General features: G+C 48.6%; 11 protein-coding genes and 1 non-coding gene across 12 annotated transcripts; 7 read left to right on the forward strand and 5 right to left on the reverse strand.

Moving 5' to 3' along the window:
• Positions 1-990: 990 nt before the first annotated feature.
• Positions 991-1405, reverse strand: MHF1 (Mhf1p; the record flags this gene model as incomplete). The annotated part of the gene is made up of 3 exons (XM_076684250.1): positions 991-1102; positions 1151-1184; positions 1237-1405. 3 exons carry the CDS (start codon positions 1403-1405, stop codon positions 991-993), a joined length of 315 nt encoding a protein of 104 aa, XP_076541458.1.
• Positions 1406-1607: 202 nt separating this feature from the next.
• Positions 1608-2198, forward strand: SFM1 (protein-arginine N-methyltransferase SFM1; the record flags this gene model as incomplete). The annotated part of the gene is made up of 1 exon (XM_076684251.1): positions 1608-2198. One exon carries the CDS (start codon positions 1608-1610, stop codon positions 2196-2198), a length of 591 nt encoding a protein of 196 aa, XP_076541459.1.
• A 1509-nt stretch (positions 2199-3707) lies between these two features.
• On the forward strand, positions 3708-5288 carry TRVA0_014S00914 (uncharacterized protein; the record flags this gene model as incomplete). Its single annotated transcript, XM_076684252.1, has 1 exon — positions 3708-5288. The coding sequence occupies one exon, from the start codon at positions 3708-3710 to the stop codon at positions 5286-5288; it is 1581 nt and encodes a 526-aa protein (XP_076541460.1).
• A 3190-nt stretch (positions 5289-8478) lies between these two features.
• Positions 8479-8565, forward strand: tRNA-Asp(GTC). Its single transcript is given in 2 exon segments — positions 8479-8516; positions 8530-8565. It is a non-coding gene; the product is annotated as a tRNA-Asp (tRNA).
• Positions 8566-10291: 1726 nt separating this feature from the next.
• DDL1 (putative carboxylic ester hydrolase) lies at positions 10292-12121 on the reverse strand (the record flags this gene model as incomplete). Its single annotated transcript, XM_076684253.1, has 1 exon — positions 10292-12121. One exon carries the CDS (start codon positions 12119-12121, stop codon positions 10292-10294), a length of 1830 nt encoding a protein of 609 aa, XP_076541461.1.
• Positions 12122-12672: 551 nt separating this feature from the next.
• On the reverse strand, positions 12673-13233 carry ORM1 (ORMDL family protein; the record flags this gene model as incomplete). The annotated part of the gene is made up of 1 exon (XM_076684254.1): positions 12673-13233. The coding sequence occupies one exon, from the start codon at positions 13231-13233 to the stop codon at positions 12673-12675; it is 561 nt and encodes a 186-aa protein (XP_076541462.1).
• A 390-nt stretch (positions 13234-13623) lies between these two features.
• Positions 13624-14409, forward strand: TRVA0_014S01002 (uncharacterized protein; the record flags this gene model as incomplete). The annotated part of the gene is made up of 1 exon (XM_076684255.1): positions 13624-14409. One exon carries the CDS (start codon positions 13624-13626, stop codon positions 14407-14409), a length of 786 nt encoding a protein of 261 aa, XP_076541463.1.
• Positions 14410-14836: 427 nt separating this feature from the next.
• TRVA0_014S01024 (uncharacterized protein) lies at positions 14837-16048 on the forward strand (the record flags this gene model as incomplete). The annotated part of the gene is made up of 1 exon (XM_076684256.1): positions 14837-16048. The coding sequence occupies one exon, from the start codon at positions 14837-14839 to the stop codon at positions 16046-16048; it is 1212 nt and encodes a 403-aa protein (XP_076541464.1).
• Positions 16049-17728: 1680 nt separating this feature from the next.
• TRS31 (TRAPP subunit TRS31) lies at positions 17729-18433 on the forward strand (the record flags this gene model as incomplete). Its single annotated transcript, XM_076684257.1, has 1 exon — positions 17729-18433. The coding sequence occupies one exon, from the start codon at positions 17729-17731 to the stop codon at positions 18431-18433; it is 705 nt and encodes a 234-aa protein (XP_076541465.1).
• Positions 18434-18849: 416 nt separating this feature from the next.
• On the reverse strand, positions 18850-19416 carry ARD1 (peptide alpha-N-acetyltransferase complex A subunit ARD1; the record flags this gene model as incomplete). Its single annotated transcript, XM_076684258.1, has 1 exon — positions 18850-19416. The coding sequence occupies one exon, from the start codon at positions 19414-19416 to the stop codon at positions 18850-18852; it is 567 nt and encodes a 188-aa protein (XP_076541466.1).
• Positions 19417-19889: 473 nt separating this feature from the next.
• On the reverse strand, positions 19890-21920 carry TRVA0_014S01090 (TBC domain-containing protein; the record flags this gene model as incomplete). Its single annotated transcript, XM_076684259.1, has 1 exon — positions 19890-21920. One exon carries the CDS (start codon positions 21918-21920, stop codon positions 19890-19892), a length of 2031 nt encoding a protein of 676 aa, XP_076541467.1.
• A 2016-nt stretch (positions 21921-23936) lies between these two features.
• Positions 23937-25031, forward strand: GCD14 (tRNA 1-methyladenosine methyltransferase subunit GCD14; the record flags this gene model as incomplete). The annotated part of the gene is made up of 1 exon (XM_076684260.1): positions 23937-25031. The coding sequence occupies one exon, from the start codon at positions 23937-23939 to the stop codon at positions 25029-25031; it is 1095 nt and encodes a 364-aa protein (XP_076541468.1).
• Positions 25032-25046: the final 15 nt, after the last annotated feature.

The raw sequence follows: 25046 nt of genomic DNA on the forward strand, positions 1-25046 counted from the left end.
GTCCCCAATTAGTGCTAGCGGTAGAGTTTATTCACTAGGACTGTAGTAGTAGAGTGTATTCGAAGGCCAGCCCTCGAGCTCCCGTAGCTCCGCTTCGCGGAGGATCGAAGCAGCCCTTGCCCCAGGGTTCAATCTCTGTTAAGTCTCTAGATCAATCTACATTAGCTATCACCACGCTGCGATCACTGAGGCGGTAATTGTTGAAGTGCCAATCATGCTTTGATAGATAGATGTCGATATAGCAATGGGTTTCATGGGGGACCAGTCCCCCAAACCCCCTGGGGCTCCGCTTCGCGGAGGAGTCGTATTCAACTGAGAGGGAATGCTCCGGGAAGCTGAGCTCAATAAGCAAAATAATACCAGTATATAACTTGCTGAATGATTACATCATGATCGGCGGGAGTTTGGAAATGTGGTCAGTGCAGAATCACCATGTATCATGGTACTTTGATATCTCTACGACGTACTGTGATTCTCAATTCACTTCAATATCTCGTATTGCAGATAGACCACTTTCACATTGTCAGTATAAACACATTGAGGGGACAATTTAAGCTACGATAAACCGCTGCAAATTATATACTACAGTATTGTATTTAACTGGCCATACGTTGAAACTAATTGTAAACCTACCTAAGTTGCTAACAGTTAACTCATAGCTATTACCAAGGGTACTTAATAATAATAAATCTGTGATGAACAAAAAACACCCGTAGACTTGCTTCCCGTATGGCTATCTATGTTACCTGATAGTACCGATACCCGATAATGCTGAGAGCAGATGGTAATTCTGGAGGTAGGTCTTTATCCATGCTAATGTAGATCTGAGGAAAGTCCTAGTAGCTTAGGATCGTAGATACTCACAGGCTCCTCCGCGAAGCGGAGCTACGGGAGCTCGAGGGCTGGCCCTCGAATGATAATGAAACAAAAATGAAGCCAGTGTACACCACAAGGTAATAGTCAATTGGAGTTTGGAGGTTGTTAGTAGCATTATTTCTTTGATATCTCCGCAATGTATTCCTCAATTGCCGACTTCAATCCCTCGTTTCGTCGGCAAACCATTTTCACATCGTCGACATTAACCGTCTTACGTCCCGCATGGCTAATCTAAGTTAGTACCAATTCGTAATACTCGTAGATTATCACTTACTGGGCAAACGCTTCGAGGTCCTCTCCCAGGGTTACTCAACCGGATCGTTAGTCTACACAATGCGAGATCTCTACGCTGAAACGTACTTGCTTGGTTGAATACGAGCTTGGCTAGAGCGGCTACAAACTCCGGCGTGGCTTCGACGCCCAGGTTGTCTGGCTGGCTCTCCTCCTCTACGATCTGGGCGACCGTCGCCCACACGGACGACATGAGCCTCTCCAGCGTCCGCTGTTCCTCTGCCGGGATCTCCTTCATCCTGCTATGCCCTGCCAAAGGATACATCGCCAAACGCGTTCATCAATTTATCGCTGCGACGCGGTGCTTAATTAATCCCACGTTATTTTTGGCACGGCTGTGCAATAATTTTTCACCCAAACCCGATCGAGCAGACTTCGGAGACGGGCTTTGTCGGTTACAGTTAACGGGGGAAAATATGCCAAAGTACATTGTAGAGCACATGGAGGAAGGGTTCTCCGACTGGGTCAAGTTGGAGTACCTGCAAATTGTGCGAGATGTGGGACAGGAGAACTTTATCATCTCGTCCATTCCACCCAATGCCCAGATCCCGCAGGAGTTCAAGGATGCTGGCATCCAGTACACCGACAAGGACATTACCGAGCTGCAGGCGGTGCTGCCTGACTTTGAAAAGTCGCGGGTCTGTCTGCTGGATCCGTCTGCCAAGGAGGAGTTTTGCCCCGAGGATCGGGACAAGTTTGACTACTTTGCGTTTGGTGGCATTCTTGGCGACGACCCACCTCGAGACCGAACTGGCGAACTGCGAAAGCATGGATTCATTGGTCGACGACTCGGTCCGGTTCAGATGACCACCGATACCGCGGTGCGAGTGACCAAGATCATCTGCGACGAGCAGCGGCCGCTTGAGGCAATTGACTTCCTCGACCACCCTGAGTTGAAGTTCTCGCGATATGAATCGACTCAGATGCCGTTCCGGTATGTCAAGAACGACAAGGGTGAGCCAATTATGCCAGCAGGCATGTTAGATCTCATCAAGAAGGACACTGAGAAGAGTCTAGATGATTTGCTGTAACGAAAAACACCTGTAATTCTAACCTTTAATGTAACAATAAACCACATGCCAAACTAGACTTTTTTTAGTCTTGGCTTGCCAATTCCTCCGCGAAGCGGAGCTACGGGGGTTTGGGGGCTGGCCCCCAAGTCAGTTAGAGCAGCGGAAGCTTTCATGGGGGGACCAGTCCCCCCAAACCCCCCTGGTGCTCCGCTTCGCGGAGGATGCTCAATTGATCTCCGCGAAGCGGAGCCACGGGAGCTCGAGGGCTGGCCCTCGAATACACCCTCCTACAAGCACCAAACCTCGAGGGCCTCCGCTTCGTGTGTGTGTAGCTAAGCACCAATGAGTTCCGACTGTCACACTTGGCAAAATAGAGTAAAAAATCAGGGGTAAAACTGTTAATGTAACCCCATCGGGCGCCCTGGCGGTGGCGCCGCACGAGCCGCATGCACCGGTGCGGGATTTGCAAATGCATGTGTGGCAGAAAAACTCAAAAGTGGCTGCTGATCGGCGGGTGGAGGCAATCTGAGATGCACCGCCGATTAGTACCGCACTCTATAGGAGGACAGCCCCTAATACGGGGAGGTGGGATAGGTACGGTACCTATATTGGCCTGGTATATTGAAAGGTGGGTAACCGGGGGCAGTGATGGAAGAGGGGCAGAATCCGAGTGGTCGTTGCTGCCCGCCCCAGCGTGAGACGGGGTGTGTCTGTAACACGCGAAAAAGTGTGAAACCCGTCGGGTCTGGAGGGACCGTTCTTCTCCAGGTGAGGGCGAGATGTTTCGCGGCCTTTTAGACCGGGTGTGGCAAAACAGACCTGCAGTGGAAGGAGTTTATCGCATGCAAAAGAGCTGCCTGGAGATACCGGATGGGCGGCCTATACGCACTGTAAAGCGGCTTATCCTACATTCGCTACATATGTGCGTTACTGGGGGGGGGAGCTTGCGGTACTTTTGGCATTATGTAGGGATGCACGAGGTGATGCACAGTGCATCAGGACAGTTTCCATGAAGAGGAAAAGAAATCACCGGTTCTGGCTTCCTCGCTGTTTTCTCCTTCTCCGACTCTCTCTCTCCAATGGCTGACCTAGGTCTCTGAGGGGGAGGCCTCGGTCTTGGCTAGGATTTCCTCTTGACCTGGTTTCACTTTGTAGAGCAATGGGTTTGGACGGACCCAAACCTGTCTCGCATGTTGTGAGGCAGCGCAAGAGGCCAGAGGGAGATTTGGAGGGTTATAGGTATTATTTGTAGTACGTATATAAAATATCTCCATACGTTTTGCGTGTTTTCGGTTTTTCTCTGGCGGGAATATATATATACTCTCTTTCTGTCCTGGGGGGGCCATTGGCTATACAAGCGAGAGAGAGATCGGACCAAACCGTAATATTAAGCTTCGCACGCCTGGCCTGTTTTATATATATAGTAGACCGGCTTCGTGTTCAAACAGGGAGACCATCCATCTCCCTGTGACTCTTTTTTTTCTGTCTTCTGTGTGTGTATATCCAGCACAAAACTCCGGCTAGACGATGTTCATAGTGTCGTCGTCGTCTCCGGGATACTGCGACCCCTTGAGCAGTGCCAAGTACCCGGAAAATAGTAGCCCCAAGTACCCGGAAAGTAGGAGCGCATCCATGTCCTCTTCCTCCGGAGACGAGTCCCTGGGGACCGTCACCGCCGGAGACGGCGACACCTCGCCCTTCCCGCCGCACCAGATACCGGAGCTGGCGGTGGCTATGAGCCAGGTTTACTCTGAGGCGGGGAACAACGATGATTCGCTTCTCATTGAGAACGCCCTCCGCACAATGCTCGATAACCAATGCGCCATATACAACCCTGAGATTGACCCTACCCTGCGCATTGTGTCCATTTGCACTTCGTCTGAGACGGCCTATAAGTACGTGATACCACAGCTGCTGCATCTGTACAACCATCTCTATCATCAGAAGCATGAGGTGCAGGCTCAGATCACCCATGTAGTTCCCCCGCACAAAACGGTGACAATGTTACAGGACTTTGAGAGCAGCAGCAACGGTAGCAGCAATGCCCGCCGCCGCTCAGTTGTCGAAACTCAGAGATACCATGCCGCCCGGCCCCGTCAGCAGCCAGACGATGACAATGGTGGTGAAGACTACTTCAGCCTGCGGCGATCCTCGCTCGAATCGCTTCCTCCGTTCTTCTCGGTGGTACCCAAGTCGCCTTACGTGGTCCATAAGCCCAGCAGCCATCATAATCAGCTTAACAGCGGCAATCGGCTGTACACAGCTAATAATGTCCTCAGCTACCAACGCCAATTGCTGTCTCCCAGCTACCCTGATGAGTCTGAGCGCTACTATACTAGCGAACTCTATGAGTTCTCGCCGTCTTCGTGCTCTCCACCACTGTCGCCTAGCTCTGCCTACGCCAATTCTAGCCGGCGGTCGAGTACTTCAGCGCCTACGACTGTGGAAGGAGAGGAGGAAGTAGAACTTCACGAGCCGCAGACAGAGAAACGAGCATCCATTGCTGAACACTACAGCTCTAATATTTATAATTCGTTTGCCCTGGTGTCGCCTCATGGCCATGGCATTCCGTCTGTGCCCCCCGGGTCCGCCCACTACGCACTGGCTATCCATCCTATACCCACGCACGTGCTGCCTCCGTTCGAGACGGTGGTGCGGACACGATTTACTGAACTCATGAAAGGCGGCATGATGCTCGTGTGCTACCCGTCGTCGATGCGACTGTACGACGAGCATGTTTTGCCCTGCCTCGACCGCTCCTTGCACCAACTAATTGCGCTGAATATGATCTCTACCCAGGCATGCGAGCAGGTTTCCATGCCGCCGTCACCAGATTTGGTTCCCAGCTACGCTGACCAACGCACCTACCTGCAATCGCTGCAGGGGGCAGAGGTGCTCTATGCATCAGAGGTGACGGACTTTAGAATATACGACTGGGGGTACCGGTGGCTAAACGAGGAGGTTGAGTGGATCCGCTCTGCGCTGTGCAAGGCGGGCGCTTCGTCGGCCCAGCTGCTGGTGAAGCTCGTAGAAGGCATGACGACTAACGAAAACTGGTCCAGCACGGGCGTTTGCGACGTGTCCGTCTTCGTGGTCAAAAAGGTTTGATTATTTATTTTTCTAATGCATGAACGATTTATTAATTACTCCCTACTAATCCAATACTCGCAGTAGAGTGTATCCCAGCCCTCCGCCTATCACTTGAATTGGTTACAAGCATCTCCGCGAAGCGGAGCCCCAGGGGGGTTTGGGGGGACTGGTCCCCCCATTAGTACTAGTAATAGAGTGTATTCGAGGGCCAGCCCTCGAGCTCCCGTGGCTCCGCTTCGCGGAGGAATTGGTGGTATTGAACTATTGGTGATTTTGAAGAAAGTTCGTGAGGAATTAGGGGGGATCAAGAAAGACTAGGACTCCATTGAGTTGCGTACCTAATGAACTCACAAGGGCTCCAAACACGCTCTTCAAGGTAAATACCCTAATCTTCTACGTCTAAACAAGTGCCTTCGAGTATCATAGTGGCACAATAGAAGGTGAACAAGCTCATCATCATGCGAATTACGTAAATACCCTAATCTTCTACGTTTAACGTAGCACAATAGAAGAAGTTGGCCGGCTTTTGTGTCTAAAACCAAATCATGAAACCAGTGGAGCCGAGACAGCCCACCTCCCCTCCTCTCAGAGCCTGGACCTCATAAGATAGGATTGGCTCACATCTTGTGCGTACCTACCTGTACCCGCTCCGTACGGTACCTCGTAGAAAACAGTTGGGGGGCTTCGTAAAGTCACACCCTTTGTACACACTTTGCGGTCATGCGATTAGACACTGCCCAAAGTGCCAACGACGCAGACACAACGCGCTTTCGCTATGGAATTGCCAATGATGAAACACACAACGGCGATGTCCAATTTCTTGGCCGTTATTTTTTCGACTATAAGCTAATCTCCGGATTTTGAAATATAGCGTAACCGTTAAAATATCGCCGCGGATTTTCAAAAATCACTGGCACCCTGTCAATTTTTTTTTATTGTGCCGTCAAAGTTTGACATCAAAGGAGATGGAGCCATGGGGTTGGATGCTGTTGGCGATAAGGTTTGATTCGTTCAGCCTATTGGCGTAGCAGCCCACGACGCTGGTAACACTGAGTAACATCGTCTTTTCCGAGTCTTTGATCCAGGGGAAATAAGGAGCTGAGGAACTCCAAAGTCTGTTCCTTGCACACACTCTTGTCTTCCACCCTCGATCCTTTGTGGGGAATCGCCGTATCATTATCACGATACGGCTGGGCTTCCGTCATTGTTTGATCGGACCCGGAAGCCTGGGACTTTCAGTTGAGATTGTACGGTTATAGGGCACGGGGCGCGTTTTAACACATTTTTCCTGTAGGTGTGCACCCTGATGATAGGGTAGTACTAATACTGATAGGTTGGGCACCTTGACGGTAGTCATGTGTATACGACCCAGAAGCGACAACTAGTTTTGACAACGTCGAGCAAGCTAGCGGAATAATGGGCGTGGCTCCATTTGGTTACTGCCATGTGAAGTTGGTCCGGCTCTAGAGTCCTGTGATTTTGATTAATTGATCTTCGGTCGATCAAAATGCTATATAGTGCGGCGCAGGGACCTCGACATTTTGTGGGGGATTCTCGCCCGTGTGTTACTCACTCAGCCACTTTATTCATCGAACTCCGCCTTGATCATCATAGGACACTCAGACCGATGCTTCCGGTATATTAGTTTGCCCTTAGACTAATGAGAGGCTCGTTCACCTGTGTCGGCAATGCTGTGGTGACTCTATCTGTTAAGTCGAGACTGATGAGAATATTGATACAAGTGAGCAGGTTTATGTTCTGCCAAGTCTTTGGCTGCACTCTTCCAAACTTGGCTGTTCTCAGGTAGGCCAGGAAGTACTTCTCTTAGAGCACCCGACGCAATTTAGAGCAGACTTAACAATACGTATCTACTCGCTTCGTTACAATACACACAGTGTAATTGAATATCACCAGTAGTTCTCATTGTTGCGAGGATGCCAGATAAATTGGTTTATTCAATGTGTCGCCAGAGAGGAGGAAAACTATAGTAATATTATTTCTTGATTGAAGCCTGAGCTAACGCTGAGGAAAACTGTGTCTAAACATTGTGGCTTCAACAGCCGGTACAGAAACATTGAACTACTGTCAAACATTGTATACAACTGGTTCGTGGGACACCATGGAGATGTCTCCAGCCTATAGGCCTGAGGAGAACTACTCTTTCAAAGGGCAAAGGTTGTGGGCAATTCATTCATACTCTTGCAGGCGCTCTATCGGTACCTTAGGATTCTGACAAGCAAGATAGTTTTCTCCCGAATTTCCAGTGTCGGAAGGTGGTTAGGATATTCGGTCAATGCGAGCTCCAAATAGCGCATTCACAATTCCATTAGTACAAGTACAGTGTATTCGAGGCCGGCTCTCGAGCACCAACCTCTTCACATGCTCAGTTGATCTCTGCGAAGCGGAGCCCCAGGGGGGTCTGGGGGGACTGGTCCCCCCATTAGCATGGAGTGTATTCATGTCGTCAGTGTAACTAATGGTGTTCTTGCTTGTTCTTGTACTAAAATAAAGGGCCTTCCCTCCAGCCATTAAAAAATCGGCCGTCGGGCAATGGTTATTGATTTTTATTGATCTGTTATAATAGGCTGATACGCCTGCTTAGCGGGCAAATATGTACTATATTAGCACAACTCGGTGACAGTCGCAACGATTTAAAATGCAGACAATTCATTCGGTACTGGAGCTTTGGCCCAGTCAATTCCTATGGGGGCCGGGACTGGACAACATTCGTGATGATCCAGTTGCAAATGATTGTTTCCCCGGTTTCCCTCATGCCATTAGCGCCTCGGCGCTGAGGAAATCGACCCCATCAACCAAAGGTTTGTTATAATATGTTGAAATGTCTGCTTAGCGGACAAATATGTTGATGTAATATGTACTATATAAGCCTAACTTGGTTACACAGTAGCAGCGGGCTCGAAATACAGACGATTCATTCGATTCATTCAATGATTATCTTGGTTATCTAGGTCGAAAACTGTCTTTATACATAAAAACTTTCCATATACTTGCCTATTTCAAAATCGTGCACTCGAACAGGTGCCAGTAGGCTAGGACTCGCCACAAATTTATTAGAACGCATAAAACAGGCCAATTGCGCTGAATTATCTGAAATTTTAAACTTTGAGCCGCACGAAAAGGTCACGTGAATGTCACGTGATTTTAATTTCCTGATGACATGATCAACAAAAATCGATTTTCAAAAAGATCGGCAATAGTTTAGTGGCTAGAATTTCCGCCTGTCAGCAGTTACTGCAGCGCGCGGGGGACCGGGGTTCAATTCCCCGTTGCCGAGATTTTTTGCGCGCGCGCGCCTTAAATCTCGCGTGCGCACGCGGCACGGCTGAATACATATATGTATACGTACTCTAGAGCTCACAATATTATAGACTTACGTAATTAAGTTAATTAATACCCCGGGCCAGGCCAATTGAGCTTCGAATCATGATATCCGATCGATATATCCAAAGCTTAATTAGGATGGAGATGTCCATTGATATATAAGCTTAGGAATTTAAATGAATTCTTAAGCGTATAATTTACGCGTATACTCTAAAGATCTGCGTACACGAAGACAGATTATATAGGCTTCAGTCAGTAAAACAGTTGAGCAATGACTGCGGTTAGGTACCGGGGTACAAATGATAACTCCTATTACCGATAGCAAAAGTAGCTGAAATACCTGCCATATCGTAATGATTAATGTTTTAGAATGTAAATTAAATCATTGAACTCCGTTTTTCCAAGATTCCGATAAGCAGGTGTCGACCATATATGAATCTTAGCTGATACCGGTAATATAAAAAAATTCTAGTTGTCCACAGGGACTTGTTTCTGCGAACCCACTAGATGACAAGTTAAATGGCATGTAATGCTTTTATCTTTACTCAGAATAACCGTGACAAGTGCGAGAACATTCATTTTATTCTTTCATATAACAGTAATCGAAAATAAATGTCAATTAACACCAGGTACGATGAAAGGTGCCGAAATCCATGCTAATTGCGATAGTATATTGACATTCACTCCCTCAATTATGTACTGTATTAAAAAACTGAGGTTTAATCGATTATTATCCTAGAAAATAAAGTTCAATATTCGGGATTAAAGGATTAGGGGGCTTGGTAACGTTACCGGTAGATTCGTTCAAAAAATTGTCTTAACACCAATAATTACACAAAAAGAGGTACAGTACATCAGCAGAAAAAAAATAATAGAAAATTGTATAACAGCACTGGAAGAGTCGCTAAATCAATGCACGTTTTTCCGCTTTCACAAGTTTGCAGCAATTCAGAGGATGTTCTCAATGTATAATGTTGGGTACAGTACCCCGATTTCGAATATACGAAGGAAAAATATATGCAGTCGTTCACTCTCAGACAGAACCGACTCTTGGAAGAGCACTTAAATAATGTGCTTGTAATCGCTTCACCTCATTAAGCAGCTCCCGGTACTCTCGCTCAAGGAACATTATTGTCCTTAAATCTCGGCTGCGGTCCTGGAGACTGGAAACTAGCTGGATCTCTGACAGAAGCCGTCGGAGTTCGTGGCCAGGAATATTAGACTCATCAGTTATAGCTGCGGGCATTTTTCTCAAAAATCTATCCAACAATTGTATAGGGAAAATGTGGAATATAAAAATCTGATGTGCCGTTGAGTGAGCGGGGCGTCAGGGCAAGAGATCGCTCGGCGTGATGCAGGTGCAGTCATATCACATACATATGCAGTCTTATCCAGTCATCTCAACATTCGGCTAGCACTGGTGACTAGCTTGATAATACTTTGGCAGTGAATGACATTTCAGGCTTTCTAGGTACATCACATGCACGCCTAGGAGTTTTTTTTATTTTGAAGAGTTACAGAGTAGAGCAGACGCACCACATAGCCTGTTACCGCTACATGTTACAGTGACTGCTGGTACGAAATAACCATTTGTACTACCGCTTCTATTAATTTAGTGTGTTGATGCGTTAACAGATGTAACCTCTAATTTGAGTACAACGACATGGGCGAATATGCTGCTACCTTGCATACAATTCGTGCAGTACAAATGCCGCAGTATCTTCATTCTCAAAGTAGCTCACATGCGACGCGATTGCAGCAACGATTGAAATGTCAAGCAAACTCTCCTGCAGAACATAGTCAATTCTGCCAGTAGGATTTAACGTAGCAAGCTCCGATTTGATTGCTTTTGCCTGAGCTTTGGTCAGATCGCCAATATTCTCACCCTTCTTCTTCTGTTCCTCATTTTCTATTATCTCCGTCTTCCATGCAGATGCGACATTATTCCATACCGAGGTCGCGCCTTGCGAGATCTTCTGCCCGATCTCGGTCAGCTCTTGCAGCTGGTTTCGCAGGCCATTACCGGTTAGTGGGACCACGGCGGGCGGGAGACTCGAGGCTTCAGAGGTCACAAGGGGCTCCATACGATATGCAATTGGGTCGCTTGGGTGGAAAATATTGTAGAGATACTTCGCATGGAAGTTGTCGGCAGATATTTTCCTCTTGCCCAGTAGCTCAAACAGGCCAACTGGCGATCCGATGGCAAACAGATGTTTCGGGTCAAACTTTAGCCGGCTGCTGTACTTGCTGTTAGAAAGGATATCGTAACAGATGACGGACCCGAGGGAGTGGCCAATCAAAGAAACTGTCGGGGTACTTTGCTGGATAGCACAGAATTTCTCGTATACGCGGTTCAGGTGGTCGACTACTGCCTCCAACACTTGTTCGTGGTAGTGTGCCTGGTTATACATAAGCACGTCAAGCACGACATCACCTACTATACTCCGGAGCGCCACAATGCCATCGACTGTGATATCTTCGAGCGTGACAGAGTAATCGCTCTTCTTGTTTACGAATTCCAGCTCCTCGTGGGTCATGCCAAAGGGCACATCGTGTCTCCACAGCACAGGTAGCACCTGGACCTGGTTATCACCGCCAAGCCTCTTTCTGTCGGAGTTAAACGCGGCATCTTCGGTGAAGGTTGTCCTGAGAAGCTTACGAAAGACGTTGATATCGTGCACGAAGTTGAGAGACTCGATTTTCTGGGCCAGTCGCTGGCCAATGCCGTGGACACACAGTAGCAGGTGGTTCACCTCTCTGCTTTGAAACTCACTCGTAGCACCGTAGTCATCCTGCATCTGACGCGACATTGATTGTTCAGACGACTTGGAGCTCCCGAGAATATTGCGCAGTTTGTACGCAAGGACCTCTTCTTTTGTGTCCTCGGCGGTCGGACTTGACTCTTGGCTAGTAGTAGTAGAGGCATCCCCATCTGCGTCCTTCTCGTTGAATCCCCGGACGATTTTCGACCCGAAGATTTCAAACCGCTGGTCTTTAGTGGTTATAACAGCTGATTCCCTGTTCTTGCTGAACTTTACGGTGCCATTGATCGATTTAAGCTGTGACGACTCCGTTCCTTTCTGCGCCCACAGCTCATCAATCTCAAGCGCTACTTGCTCAGGCACAGGAGTAGGCCCCTGCGAATAGAACCACGTGCCTCTGCGGACTTCAAACGTAGGGCCGTCCCAGTAGGTGGGCACAATAACCCGGCCGTCAATATCGACAGAAAACAGGCCATCTTCTCTAACGGGAATGGCCTCCTGGGTATGTTGTTTCAGTAGAGCGTTCTCAATTCTCTGCGAGTCGACTCGCGAAAACGCCTTGAACTTGGTAGCCGGCTTCTGCTGCTTGTAATTGAAGTACGGTGGCTTGGTCTTGGGCACGTCGGTAGCGTAGAACCACCTTACGGGGTCCTTCGTCGACGCAGAAGAGGACTGGAGCCGCACGAAAATGCGGTACGCATTGGCGCTCCTTCGCTGGAATGCGATAACACGAGTACAGGAGTGCATGAACCCGTTTTTATTCTGGCGTGACTTGATCAGGGCCCGAGTAAGGTGATGTGATGAGATGACGATAGGTGCTATCGTACTCGTTCAGCCGTACCGACCGCCCAATGACGCCCCACCCATGCCCCACTATATGCCATAATTGAGGCTACTTTGATTAATGAAGCTACAGGGATTGATTATTGAAGTTAATTGGATTGACTAACGAAGCTAAATTTATTATTAAATTTCCTGTTGAAGCTAGATGACTATTGAAACTAGATGGATTGATTGAAGCTAAACGAATTGAATAAGCTAAGCAAATTGAATAGGCTAAACGAATTGAATACCGGTAAGCTAAACGAATTGAATAAGCTGGACGAATTGAATAAACGGTCTCAAACAGACGCGGTTTAGCTAGGTCAATGGTCATGTAAGCTCTTGGTATATTACAAAATTAAGGGATGGACTAAAATTATAGATAATATATATTTTTCATTCGGAGTTAGTCATGCACTTGTCGTTAAAAAATAGGGGAAAAAAGGGGATCGTTAATGGAGACAGAGAGAGCAATTTTACTCCTCGTCATGGTCGGCACCTTTATTATACCCCCAGGCGAGCCGCACCCGGTGCGCAGACGGCAGCTTAGGAATGACGGAAAAGACGCAGGCCGCGCAATTGATGAGGAACATGTTAAGATCGTAGTGCGTGTAATGAGTCGAGACGAGGAAGAGCCCGATAGGCACCCCGAGCAGGAACTTCTTGGCCGGTGTGTACTGGTCGCCGTCATCTATCTGCTCCCACATGGTGAGTGAGTCATATGCACCAGCGTTGAATTCAAACGGAATGCCTGTCACGTAGTGGAACATGATGTAGGAGCCCGTAACATAGGTGATGTTTGTCAGCGTCCAGCTGAGCTCCTGGCTAACTCCCGGAATGAGATCGTACACAGTCTTGCACAGCACAATGAGCACAATGTGGATGAGCCACGCCCCTTTATTGTTGACCCAGGACGCATTCAAGTTCGACAGCGACGACTGGTCGTTCTGTTCTTCTATCGTCTCCGGCTCGACATGGGCCAGAATGCTGGAGGACCTTCGCCTCCGCTCCTTCGGGGCTGGCGGAGAAAGCGACATTAGTACTGTGGAGCTCGGAATTTTGAAGGATTTACTCGTCACACCCGAACGGATCAGGCTTTTTTTTACTTTCTAGGGCGAAATATAGCAGAATCAGACTCTCAGTGGTGATTTCGCTGAGAGGAGGAAGGAAGGGGGGCGGAAGAGAGAATTTGTTAAGAGGTGGCGGAGCTCGGTGACGATGGTTTACCATTTCCCGAACCCACCCACCTCCCCAAAATAAACGTCCCAACTTCTCGCGCGCCCCGCATCACCAGATAAGCTCCCAACCGTGTCGCGTGCTCCGCATCACCAAAAAAACATTAGTGCGACGACAAGCCTAGGCGGTACTAGGGAGATTCAATAGCGATAACGGTTAACGGCCAACGGCTAACGGCTTAACGGGTGGTGATGAGAAATACAACGGAGGAGGATCCGATCTCGCTGATTGGAAGCTCTCCAGATAGGGCAGGCAGAATTGTTACTGGGGCCAAACGCCGGAGAATAAGCGTAGATTTTGAGATTGAGCAGCGCCGCGACAGATATGGTGGTGAAAAAGACGATAATGCAACTCGCGTCAGCAACCAGGACACAGAGACAGATTTGGACACTCCTCCTGAGGTGGATCTGAGCGATTCTTTGTCCTCTTCTCCCCTGCCTCAACCGCCGGAGACTAGAAGCCTAGAGATGGTCGTTGATGAGAACACTGCAAGCTCACCAGACACGAGTGCCAATACAACGCGTTCTTCGCGGTATAGTAGATCTACCGTGTCTACACCACCGCCAAGAACCACCCTGTATGCCAATGGCACGCCATCCCCCTTTTTGGATAAGATATCCCCAACTTTTGGCAGCCGCAGCTATCGGCTGAGCGCGCTCAAGTCCTCCATTGAAGGGATGAAACGGCGCCGCGATGCCAATGCTTCGCCATCTCGCGGTCCGGAGCGCCGCGTGCAGTGGACAGCTGACCACTGGAAGCAGCTCGAGCACCTCATCACCCCGCTGCAGCTCTACAACGCGTCGGACTTCAACCAGCTGCCGCAACTCCCGAAGTTCGTAGCAGAGGCATTTCCCGGGTTCCCGATCAAGGAGATCGAGGGCCGGGCTCTAGCAATTGCCCGCCGCCAGAGGAGACGCATTGATACTCAGATTGCGGCCCACCAATTGCATCACGATGGAGGTAGCGTGACATCATAAACTGCGAGGCTCTGCCTCTCTGCAGCTAAATGAGGATTCCCCTCTGACAATATTTTCCACGAATTATGCTTTTACATGTCGAGAATCGTTGTGCCGTCTGTCGGTGATCCAAGATTTCGAGGGGGACCAAAGCGTGCAGGATTATGCGTCGATCGGCACTGGAATTACGCGATTAGGGTTTTACAATGGACAATTTAAAACGGCCTTCCTGTCAATAGCCTTGGATCTCTATATCGACCTCATTTTCCTTCAAATGAATGATCTGCCATGAAAGATCTTGTGTTTATCAATTGTGTTTTCTGGGCGGATTTTACTATAAATTGGCTGGGTTTCTCCGGAGGATTTCGTCGTCAGTTCAATTGACAGACTACTACACACCATTCCGTCCGTGGATCTACGAAGACCTACCGTCTCCCTACGGCTTATAATGATCGCGCTGACTGCAATTGCTACCCTACTGCTCTCTCTATGCTCGGCGGCCCCGTTCTCCGACAAGAGATCCTCGCCAAAGTACATCGTGTTGCCTATTAGCCCTGAGCCGGATCAGTTGTTCGCGCGATACTGTGTTCCCGTCAAGGTTGGAGACAGCGAACGACTAGCTGTCCTCGACACGGGGTCAAGTGACTTTTGGTTGCCTTCTCAGCTCCCCTGCGGTGATGATGATGATGACATGTGCCCGGTAGCGACCCCCGGCGGGCTGACCAATCTCGGCTGGGGGTACGTTATGTCGTACGCTGACGGCTCAACCGCCAACCTTACCATGTACAATGGCACTCTTTCATATGAGGGAACATCTGTTGAGACTACTTTTGGCATCGGAGACTCTGACCAGCTCACTGCAGGCATGATGGGACTGGCCTACTCCTCTTACGAAATGGGCTACGCAAAGACCGGAAACATCTATGATACTGTTCCCATTAACCTGCGAGCAAAAGGTGCCATTGAGCGTGCTGCATACTCTGTGTCCAAGGAAGAGATCGTCTTTGGCGGGTACAACAGGGGTATCATTGACGAGGACACGCTTGTGTACACGCCCCTCCATAAGAAGTTCCCGTACATCAACCACACCGGAAATGTCAACGTTGTTCTCAAGGGGATCTACCTGAACACCTACGCTCACCAGAAGGACGTGTACAACCCTGGCAAGGCCACATCCCATCAAAATTTGGTCTCTGAGGATGAGCTATGGGTCACCTACGACACGGGAGCGTCTGTCACTTTTGCAACTCCGGAGTACTACCCTCAGCTAATGACGATATTTGGAAACAACACTTACGAGGCAGTCTACGATGCGACCAGCAACTCGACAATTACCAGCGTGCCGTGCGACCTGTTTGAAAAGAATCCTACTACTCTTACTCTGCACTTGGAAAACGGTAATACGTTTGAAGTTGACGCGCAATCCTTTGTTCGGCCATTGACGAGTGTCCAGGGGGACGAATTTTGCGCGGTTGGAGTGTATGAACTGGGTGGCAGCGGCCCACGAGTGGTGTTTGGCATCCCCATGGTCAATGTTGCCCCGGTCATTATTGATCTGGATGAGGAGAGGGTTGGGTTTGCGAGGCGAAGGATCAACCCCGGCTCGGCTGACATTGTCACTTTTGGCCCCTCCGGCAGCTGTCCTCGTAGCCATTTGTAAGCAATGGAAATTGATCTTATGATTATCGGCACATCTTAATTGATTTATAGATTATACAACTTTGAACTTTGATACAGCTGGCTTAATATTAATATTTTACTATAATAAATAGAATCTAAACTGGTCAAATTTCAATTGTACCATCAATTGCGGTGTTCCATGCTATTTTCGTTCGTTCTGTTTGTCCCTATCGTGCCGCACCAGGTAATAACGTCGTGATCGGTCTATCGGCGGAGGGTTCGAAAATTTCCGACCAACCCTCTCCAAACCATCCGCGATGGAAGTAATCACTATTAAACAAGGCGATTCAGCCTTGAATCGCACTGAATCGATTTCCAGAAAGATCAAGAAGGACCAGAGGGTGCAGCTCAATGCAGCTGGGAGCGCGTGTCAAAAATTGCTGGCGATTGTTGAAAAGATCAAACACACGCTGAAAGAGCCGTCCACTACCGTGCATCAATATAACAAGCTTGAGAGTATTGTAATTGGTGAGGAGGAGAAGAAGAAGAAGAAGAAGATGCAAGTCCCGCAACTTCAAGTTGTCCTATCTCTGACCAAGCTGGGCGAGGAATACAATGACTGGTCATATCAGTCTTCGTGATTTACAGCACTCCAACAGGCATATATCGTCATGGGACGAATCGCACTGCTTTGTTAAGCCCTGGTATTCAGTAGAGAGCGAGTTTATCTTGGAGAGGTGGGAGCTTGGGCGGTATGTCGTAAAGGACATGTCAATTGTCCCAGGATCGGTTTTGTCTTTATGGCTCTGGTTCGGCGTTGACGTTGCAAGAGCATTGGTCATATTTACTGCATTATTGGTTAGCGGCTTTGGATAGGTCCAGAGATCTTACCTTTGCCATTTTCGTGTTTTCGAGGCATAATAGCGCTTGTATACTACCTACGTACGGTAGAATGTATTATTTATTTATCGCGTTTTTGCGTGCTTCATTTAACTTTTTATTCTCAAGGTTAGTTATTAATGAACTTAGCAAAATTGACTGTTATTTCAAATCTCGAGATTGATTGTGACTAAGTCGTAGATTAATTTCTGAATGAATCAAATGTGATGATCATATGTAGGACATTGAAGGCTAACTTTGAAACACAGGACTTGTTCGTACTAATCATGTATGTCGTCCTATTAGTGGTTCCAAAATTATGCTACCGGTGTTGTAAATACATGTAGAATTGGGTCAATCAATTTCAAACAAGTCGAGAGTCCTCAGTACCTTCGTTGAAATCAAGTGCCATAATTGTACCAAGGTAAATGATCAACAGATAGGGCTAACCCGAGTGGCTAGCATCACGATAATTAATGTTCAATTAACCAATTGACTTACTACCCATTATGTATTTTGTGATAGTATTACTAACACAGGTACAGTGCCCGGTACGTATTATGTATGTGCCGGTACTACCACGGTAGTACCCATTAAGTTGATGTATGGTGAAATGACCCTGGGAACTGGTGTAAGTACGCAAAATAAGGTAATAGCTCGATTCTTTTGTAGGAAAATATTGTCTAGAGCCGTTCTAACTATTTTGTGTGCGTTATTCGTAAATACTATCGTTAGTACCCCTGGGTAATGATAGTGATTTGGGACTACAGCTGTCCACACCCCGACCGACCGTGAATGAAGCCGACCCGCTGAAGGAAGAAGAAGAAGAAATATCCAACTCATGATGTCGAATGCAATTCCCGGGCCCTCCACACCAATTATCCCTTCGTCACGCCCTCCCCCTCCGATTCCACGGACGCCTTCGTCGACACTGCCCCATCCAAGCACGACGCCGCGTCCGAGTTCGATATCGCTGCAACAGCTGCGACGACCCAACATCTACGAAAAGAACCTCAACAGACGCAGTGGTGATGTGTCCACCAGCAGCTTTGCATTTCTGTTCAGCGAGATCGTCCAGTACCTCCAGAAGCAGTCCAGTGGCATCCAGGACCTGGAGCAGAGGCTGAACAGGCTAGGGTACCATATCGGCCAGCGGGCCCTAGAGCTGGTGACGCTGCGCGAAGGCAGCAAGAACGCCAAACGAGAGACCAAGATCCTCGGTGTGCTGCAATTCATCAACACGGTCGTCTGGAAGACGGTTTTTGGCAAGCCAGCGGACGCTCTAGAGAAATCAAACGACAATCCAAACGAATACATGATCATTGACGTAGCCCCGATGATCACCCAGTTCATTTCTGTGCCTAAAGAGAAGGCACAGCTGAATTGCGCTGCACTGGCGGCAGGAGTAATCGAAGCGGTTCTCGACGGGAGCCTTTTCACGGCATCAGTTACAGCCCACACGGTGGAAACCGACGAGCATCCCCAGCGCACAGTCTTTCTTGTAAAGTTCGATCCCAGTGTAATTGAGCGCGAGGGTAGTGTATAATAGAATCTGTGCAATTTGAGGCGTATACCAAGGCGGGGATCTAACTAGACAGGTGCATTGAAAATATCTTCATTAGTAACGCTAGTAATTGGTTCGAGGGCTAGCCATCGAGCTCCAATGGCTCCTCTGCGCGGAAGGCTCCAATAATCTCCGCGCAGCGGAGCCTCAGGGGGGTTTGGGGGGACTGGTCCCCCCAATTGCACTCAGAAGGCTCTGCGGAGGGACACAATTGACCCAGTATCTCCATGAAGTAGAGCTCCAAAGGGGTGAGGCACTAGTAGTGGTGGGCAGGATGCTTCCATTGGATTCATTAAATACATATCTAACTAGACAGGTGCATTAAAAACAGAATATCTACACTGCTTCAGGTTTAGAGGGATACGTTGATCATACAGAGAGTTTAGAGGATAGGTTGGTTATACAGAGAGCTTGGAGGTTTCTGTGGCCAAGGCGCCGGCCAGCAAGTCTTCTTCATCGTCTTCTTCATCGCTAATGTCGTACTGATCGAGCGATATTCTCATCGAGTATGCGTCCTCGCCGTCTGCGTAATAACCGCTTTCGACACCCAGCACCTCGAACTTGAGCGTGTCTTTGTACAAATGCAATGCTGCTCGGTTGGACTTCCTGACATGCAGCGAAACGCACTCGGCGCCATAGACCTCCCTCAGGCCCCTCAGGCTCTGTCGCATCAGCTTCCCCGCGAGACCCATCCGTCGGTAGCTGCGCATAACCGAGAGACTTGTGATGTGGCCCTGGATCGCCGTTTTCTCCTGGCTGGGGTTGTCGTCCTCGAGCTTCGCCAGGACGTACCCGACGATGCGCTCTTTGCCCGAGGATGTGGTGGTGGTCGCTACGTACGACGCCTGGGGCCACGACAAGGCGTGGTACAGGTAGTACTTGAGAGTGTAATTTTCGGGCAGGTTGGACAGATTGGCATTTTGCATGCCCTCTATGTCGTCGACCGTCGCTTGTCGAATATTCATCGTTCTATCGCCCGTGGGCTGCTGGTATTTGGTGATGAAAAATGTGAAGTGGTGATGTCCCACGTCGATTCAAACCACCCACATCCATTATACTGTTTCTAGCATTCTACCAGTAGAATGCCCCCAATTACATAATAATTTTAATGATTTTGATTGTTGCATAGGCGAAAGAGGACTTTTAAATGGGGCCGCTAATATGTTGTCACAGAATTCAATATTAGGGCAGAAGGGTCGATTCCCTCAGCGGTGATCCACCCTAATTAATAGACTCAACTGGTGAAGGGCTAAGAACAATACATAATTGCGTTGTTTAGATAGATCAAAGTAGTAGTAGATCAAAGTAATAGATCCAAGTAGTAAAATGTATATTCCGTCCTTATATATAGTGAGAACCAGCCTCACAATCCCAAGTCATATGCCAGTCGTTATTTTATAGTCATAAGCGTAATCAGATCATGCAGAAGAAGATGTTATCACGAAGAAGCCGGGTCGGTTCGAGCCCGCCCCCAAAGGCCCCACCCTTTAGAAGGGCTATGCCGAAGTTGTGGCTGCGAAGGAGGAGGCGGGAGGGGCGACTTCTGCGGCAGAAGCAGAGGCTCCTTCTTCAAGTAGTCCCTGAGCTCATCAATCTCCTGTCGAGCCACCGCTTCAGCAGTCTTGACCGCTGCCAAGTCCATGAGGTACCGCTCGCACGACTTGCATCCACTAGGGCTGACAACGCCAATTGTCTGGTCGCTAATGGCAAACCGCGTCTTGAGGCGATCAATACTATCGGCGACTTCATCGGTCTGTTTTAGTGAAGCCATACGCGCAAACATCTCTTCAACCAGGATCTTATCCGTTTCCCGCTCTTTGCGCTCCAGTTCAAGCGCGTCGTTGGATTTTTGCAGAGCCGACCGCGTGGCATCAAGCTCGCTCTGGAGCTCTATCAGCTTCGCCTCCAAATCTGCCTCCCGGGACTTGAGCACGCCCAGCGTGGCTTCAGACTCCATGGAAGAGAAGGAGGACCCTGACGACGAGTGGCCAGAGGTAACGGAAAGAGTCGACTCTGACTCAAACGAATGTACAGATATCTTGGAGTCGGACCGCGATAACTGCTCGCTTTCTATGTCCACAATGCTGCTGTTCCGCCTAGCATTCGCTGCGCCCCATGGGAAGAGTCTCGTTCGGAAGGACGATGGTTGTTTGACAGGAGCCGCCGTGGTGTCTTCTGCGCAAGTAGTAGTAACATCTGCATCATCATCCGCAGTTATATCTCTCTCTCCATCTGCGCTTGTAGCAGTAGCATCGGTGACAGTGGTATCTATTGTCGAAATAGAAGCATCATGCTCGTGGTTGGCCCTTCTTTTAATAGTACTCTTTCGCTTACGCGAGGACTTAGCGCGCTTAATGCTTTCAACATTGGCTCGGTAATCAGCCTCGAGCGCATCCAAGTCCTGCAGAGCCGCACAGTGGATCGAGCTCACGTCGGTAACCAGCAAATCAGCATCAAACGCGTAGACATCCCACAGCTGCCGCCCCAGCAAGTGTTGAAGCACGTCCTCCTCGTCTTCAAACTGCAGCAACACCTTCTGATTCCTCTCAAGAACAGCCAATGCTACCCGCATAATAGTCGCAATAGCTCCTTCAGCGAATACGAGATCGTAGATCCGGACCAGCATAGAGAGTGGGCACGTCACGGCGAAGAACGACAAAAACCATTGGCTGGCATAGATGGAGTTTACGCCCAGATCCATAAAGTGGGCATTGAGTTCAGGCAGATAGCTCCGCAGTAGCGACTCAAACTGGTACATTCGCAGCTGGAGACCAGTCATGTCAGCCGTGAACATGGACCTCAGATCATAATCTTCCATGAGCCTCACCAGCACACAAAACGCATCCTTATCCGACATGTGGAGCAGCAGCGGCCCGGCGAGGAAGGTAAGCCCCTGGCAGTAACCGACTTGCATATCATACGCGCTGTATGCTCGCAGAACTCGCCCCAGCATATTCTGGCCCTTACCATTCTTTTTCTGGAAGAGCCGGATCTCGGGGAAGGTCCGATTGAGATCTCGGCCGATGATCTTAACGAACGGCGTCCACTCGGCGGCCAGGGAGTCGTAGAGCGACTCGAAAGTCGCAGACCATGCCTCGGCCATCGATTTCCACGTCTTTCCTCGCAACGCCGGCGGGATGCCCGACCGGACCATGGTAGTGAGGTACTTCGGGCACCGCGTGGCTACGACGCGGTAGTCCGCAATGGTGGCAGCCCAGAATTTCAACTCCGTATCGTCCAGCTGCAGCATGGGCAGCCTGGGGATGTCTAGAAACGGCGCGTTGGAGGCATACTGGGTTCTAATGTAGTCATTGAGCTTGTCGCTTGCCAGCAATTCTTGGTGACAGTCCTCAGGAACTGATTCTTCGGCGATGTATTGTAATCGTTTGTTGAGGAAGAGAGTGGCCGGGTGGTCTGGATGGTCGTCAATCCGGTCCTCAATGTCCACAAACAGTTGCAAGTCGATCATTGCCAATCACTACGATAACTCAAAAAAAATATCAAGAGAGTTTATCCAAATGTCGAAGAGGGTTTATCAAAAAATCAAGAGGGTTTATGCTTAAGTTTTAACCTTCGGTCGTTATCAACGGGCAATTGTTCACACTTTCAACTCTCAACTGTCGAGTATCGAATTTCCACTAAATCGAAAGGAGAGTGAATAATAAATGGATCGTTGATATACAGCTTAATAGAACAGGGCGTTCTTCGAAAGGAGTGTAATGGTCTCTTCCAGAGAGAACCTATTCGCCGCAAGATGCAAGCAAAAAAAATAAAAAAAGGAGTGGATGGTCAAAAACCAACTGATGTAGGTATCGACTGATGTATCAAGCACACCGTACTGCAAAGTAGAGGGCAGAAGGAAAAAAATGCAAAGGCTGGGGGGGCTGTCTGTTTAAATCGCCTGGCCGGTCGGACCAAAACATCTCCAAAAAAGGGGGAAATTACGAACCCTGTAAGTAACGTTTGCACGCAGCAGCCCAGGAGCGTTGGCTCACTCACCTGCTGTATAGCCTCCTGGCTAGTACTGGGGAAGCTGTGCAGGTAGGCCTCTATGCGTCGGGAAGTGATAGGCGTGGTGTGTGAGTGTGGCATGCAGCCTCCGGATTAGGAAGGCCTGTTTTCAACCCCCTTAAATCCAGCCTAACGACACGCCGCGAAGGGGTACCGGAAAGACGGATATTAAGCCCAGGAAGCGGATATGTAGCAAGAAATTAAGCCCAGGAAGCTAATCACAGCCTTGATGAACCCAATTACGTTGGTAGTTCGCGTAAACTTAAACTTTCACGTGTAGAGTGGCTCCTCGTTGCGGTTGACGGACAATACAATGTGTGTTAGTCCGGTTTTGATGCGCCTCGACGCGTGAATCGTGCATGCGCCTTCAGCTTAGGCCGTGTCAAGAAGCGTCGCTCAAGCCTGACACATTCTCGCTTTGCCTTTAGTGGCCATTTTCCCGTCCATCCGCCTCCCTCGTTTCACTTTGTACCACCATCGATGGATGAGAGACAGTCTTCATTCGCAGAATCGTGATCTGATACAGTAGAAGCATTACGTAGACCGACCGAGTCCGTGGTTTGGCTATCACTGCTGGTGGAATCCTCGCCAGCTACAACGTTCAAAAAATAAACAGATAGGCCAGTAATTTTTGCTCTGATCATCATAACATACCTAGATATCATGGTGCAAAATAAGTCAATTGAATACTTCAACTGAATGACGGGGCTGATCTGTTTCTTCTCTGTTATCCGTATCTCCTTTACTCTCCATAGGCATCTTCTTTTCCATAGCAATCTCCTTTTTGGTGGGCAAGTCTCTACATACCTATCTCCTTCTCGGTGGATAACTCTCTACATACACATCTCCTCCTTGGTGGAGAAGGCATTGATTTGTGAAGTTCATTATTTTTGCTTCGAGCCAATGAGAGCCTCCAAACTAGAAAATAACGCAGATGTGGCTCCAATATCAAGTAGAGTCGTTTTCTATTTCTCTGGTACTTTGTATATCAACGTTACTGTTAGTTTGTGTATCGGAAATGTCAGTGCCGTGAACCATTTCTAACCGAACATGTGGTGAAAAACTTAGCTCAGCATTGGTAGGACAAACCCTCCTGTGGTTCCGCTAAAGTGGAGTCCTATCACTAGCGAAATGAAAATTAGTATTTAAACATAAGCTCTTCTTTTTTGAATTACCGAGACGATTGGCAGGTGGGTTGAATGGAATAAACCTCTGTATTGCATCAAAAGTACTAGCAGAATTGTAACAAATCCAAAAAAAAAACGGGCAATCCAACGGATCAATAAGCTTATCGGAACACTCGTTTCCTTCTATTGTAATCTATTGAACTGTTCACGATAGGGGGCCCATAAAAGATGACCCCGGGCCGCCGGCCAACTATAAGTTCGACTGAAATAGATGATGGAATTTGATAATTTTTTTGAGACAATCAAAACTGCTCGAACGAATACCTAGCAAGCCGTTGTCGATAAAGATGTCGTTCACTGGATACTCGTCGACGATTCAAGAGAATGACCTTGTCCTGGCCTGGATGACCCGGACCAACGTCAAGCCCATTGTAATCAAAAAGGGCGAGGTCCTTAACACTCGGTTCGGCGCATTCCCGCATGAGGCCATGATTGGCGCAAAGTTTGGATCCCAGGTCTCCAGCTCCTCGGGCAAAGGGTTCATTCACCTGCTGGCCCCAAGCCCAGAGCTGTGGACTGTATCGCTACCGCACCGAACTCAGATCGTGTACACTCCAGATAGCAGTTACATCGTACAGAGACTGAACATTCGTCCCGGCACCCACGTTATCGAGTCTGGTACCGGCAGCGGTAGCTTTACTCATCAGATTGCTCGAACTGTGAGCAAGCGGGGAAAGGTTTACACATACGAGTTCCACGAGCCGCGGTTCCACCAGGCCAAAGCCGAAATTGACGAACATGGACTCGCCGACATTGTTACTATTACTCATCGAGATGTTTGCAACAACGGATTCGACATTGAACAGCAGAAACTCGAGGCTTCTGCAGTATTCCTAGATCTGCCCTCTCCATGGGCTGCAATTCCGCATTTGAAATCTGTCGTAACGCGAGAGCGAATAGTGTCGATCTGCTGCTTCTCGCCATGCATAGAGCAGGTCACTAAAACAATTGAGGTGCTCAAAAAGGAAGGGTTCCAGAGAATAGAAACGGTCGAAGTCAGCGCTAAGAAGTGGGAAGCCCGTAAGGACATGATTCGAGATATCTCGGAGGCCGTTGAGCGCCTGAGAGATGTCAAGAACCGACGAAATGAAGGCATTAAAAAGAAGCATGAGCTGCTCGAGCGGAAGCGTGCTCGAGAGGAATCAGGAGAACCTGAAGAAGAAGACGAAGAAGAACAGAAAGAGGAGGAACAAAACGATAGTAATGAACCACAAGGCAAAAGAGGATACAACCCATGGGGAATGGGACTGCGAATCAAGGAAGGTGACCCACAGTTTTCGTGGAACAATGTGTCAAAAGTCGAGCCTGAGATCAAGAGCCATACTTCCTACCTGACGTTTGCCATTCTTCCGCCAAATGATAGTGTAGCGCCAAGTCAATAAGCACATTAGCCTGAT

Source organism: Trichomonascus vanleenenianus (genome assembly GCF_965637985.1).
Source record: "Trichomonascus vanleenenianus strain CLIB 3782 genome assembly, contig: TRVA0_014S, whole genome shotgun sequence".
Taxonomy (NCBI): domain Eukaryota; kingdom Fungi; phylum Ascomycota; class Dipodascomycetes; order Dipodascales; family Trichomonascaceae; genus Blastobotrys; species Blastobotrys vanleenenianus.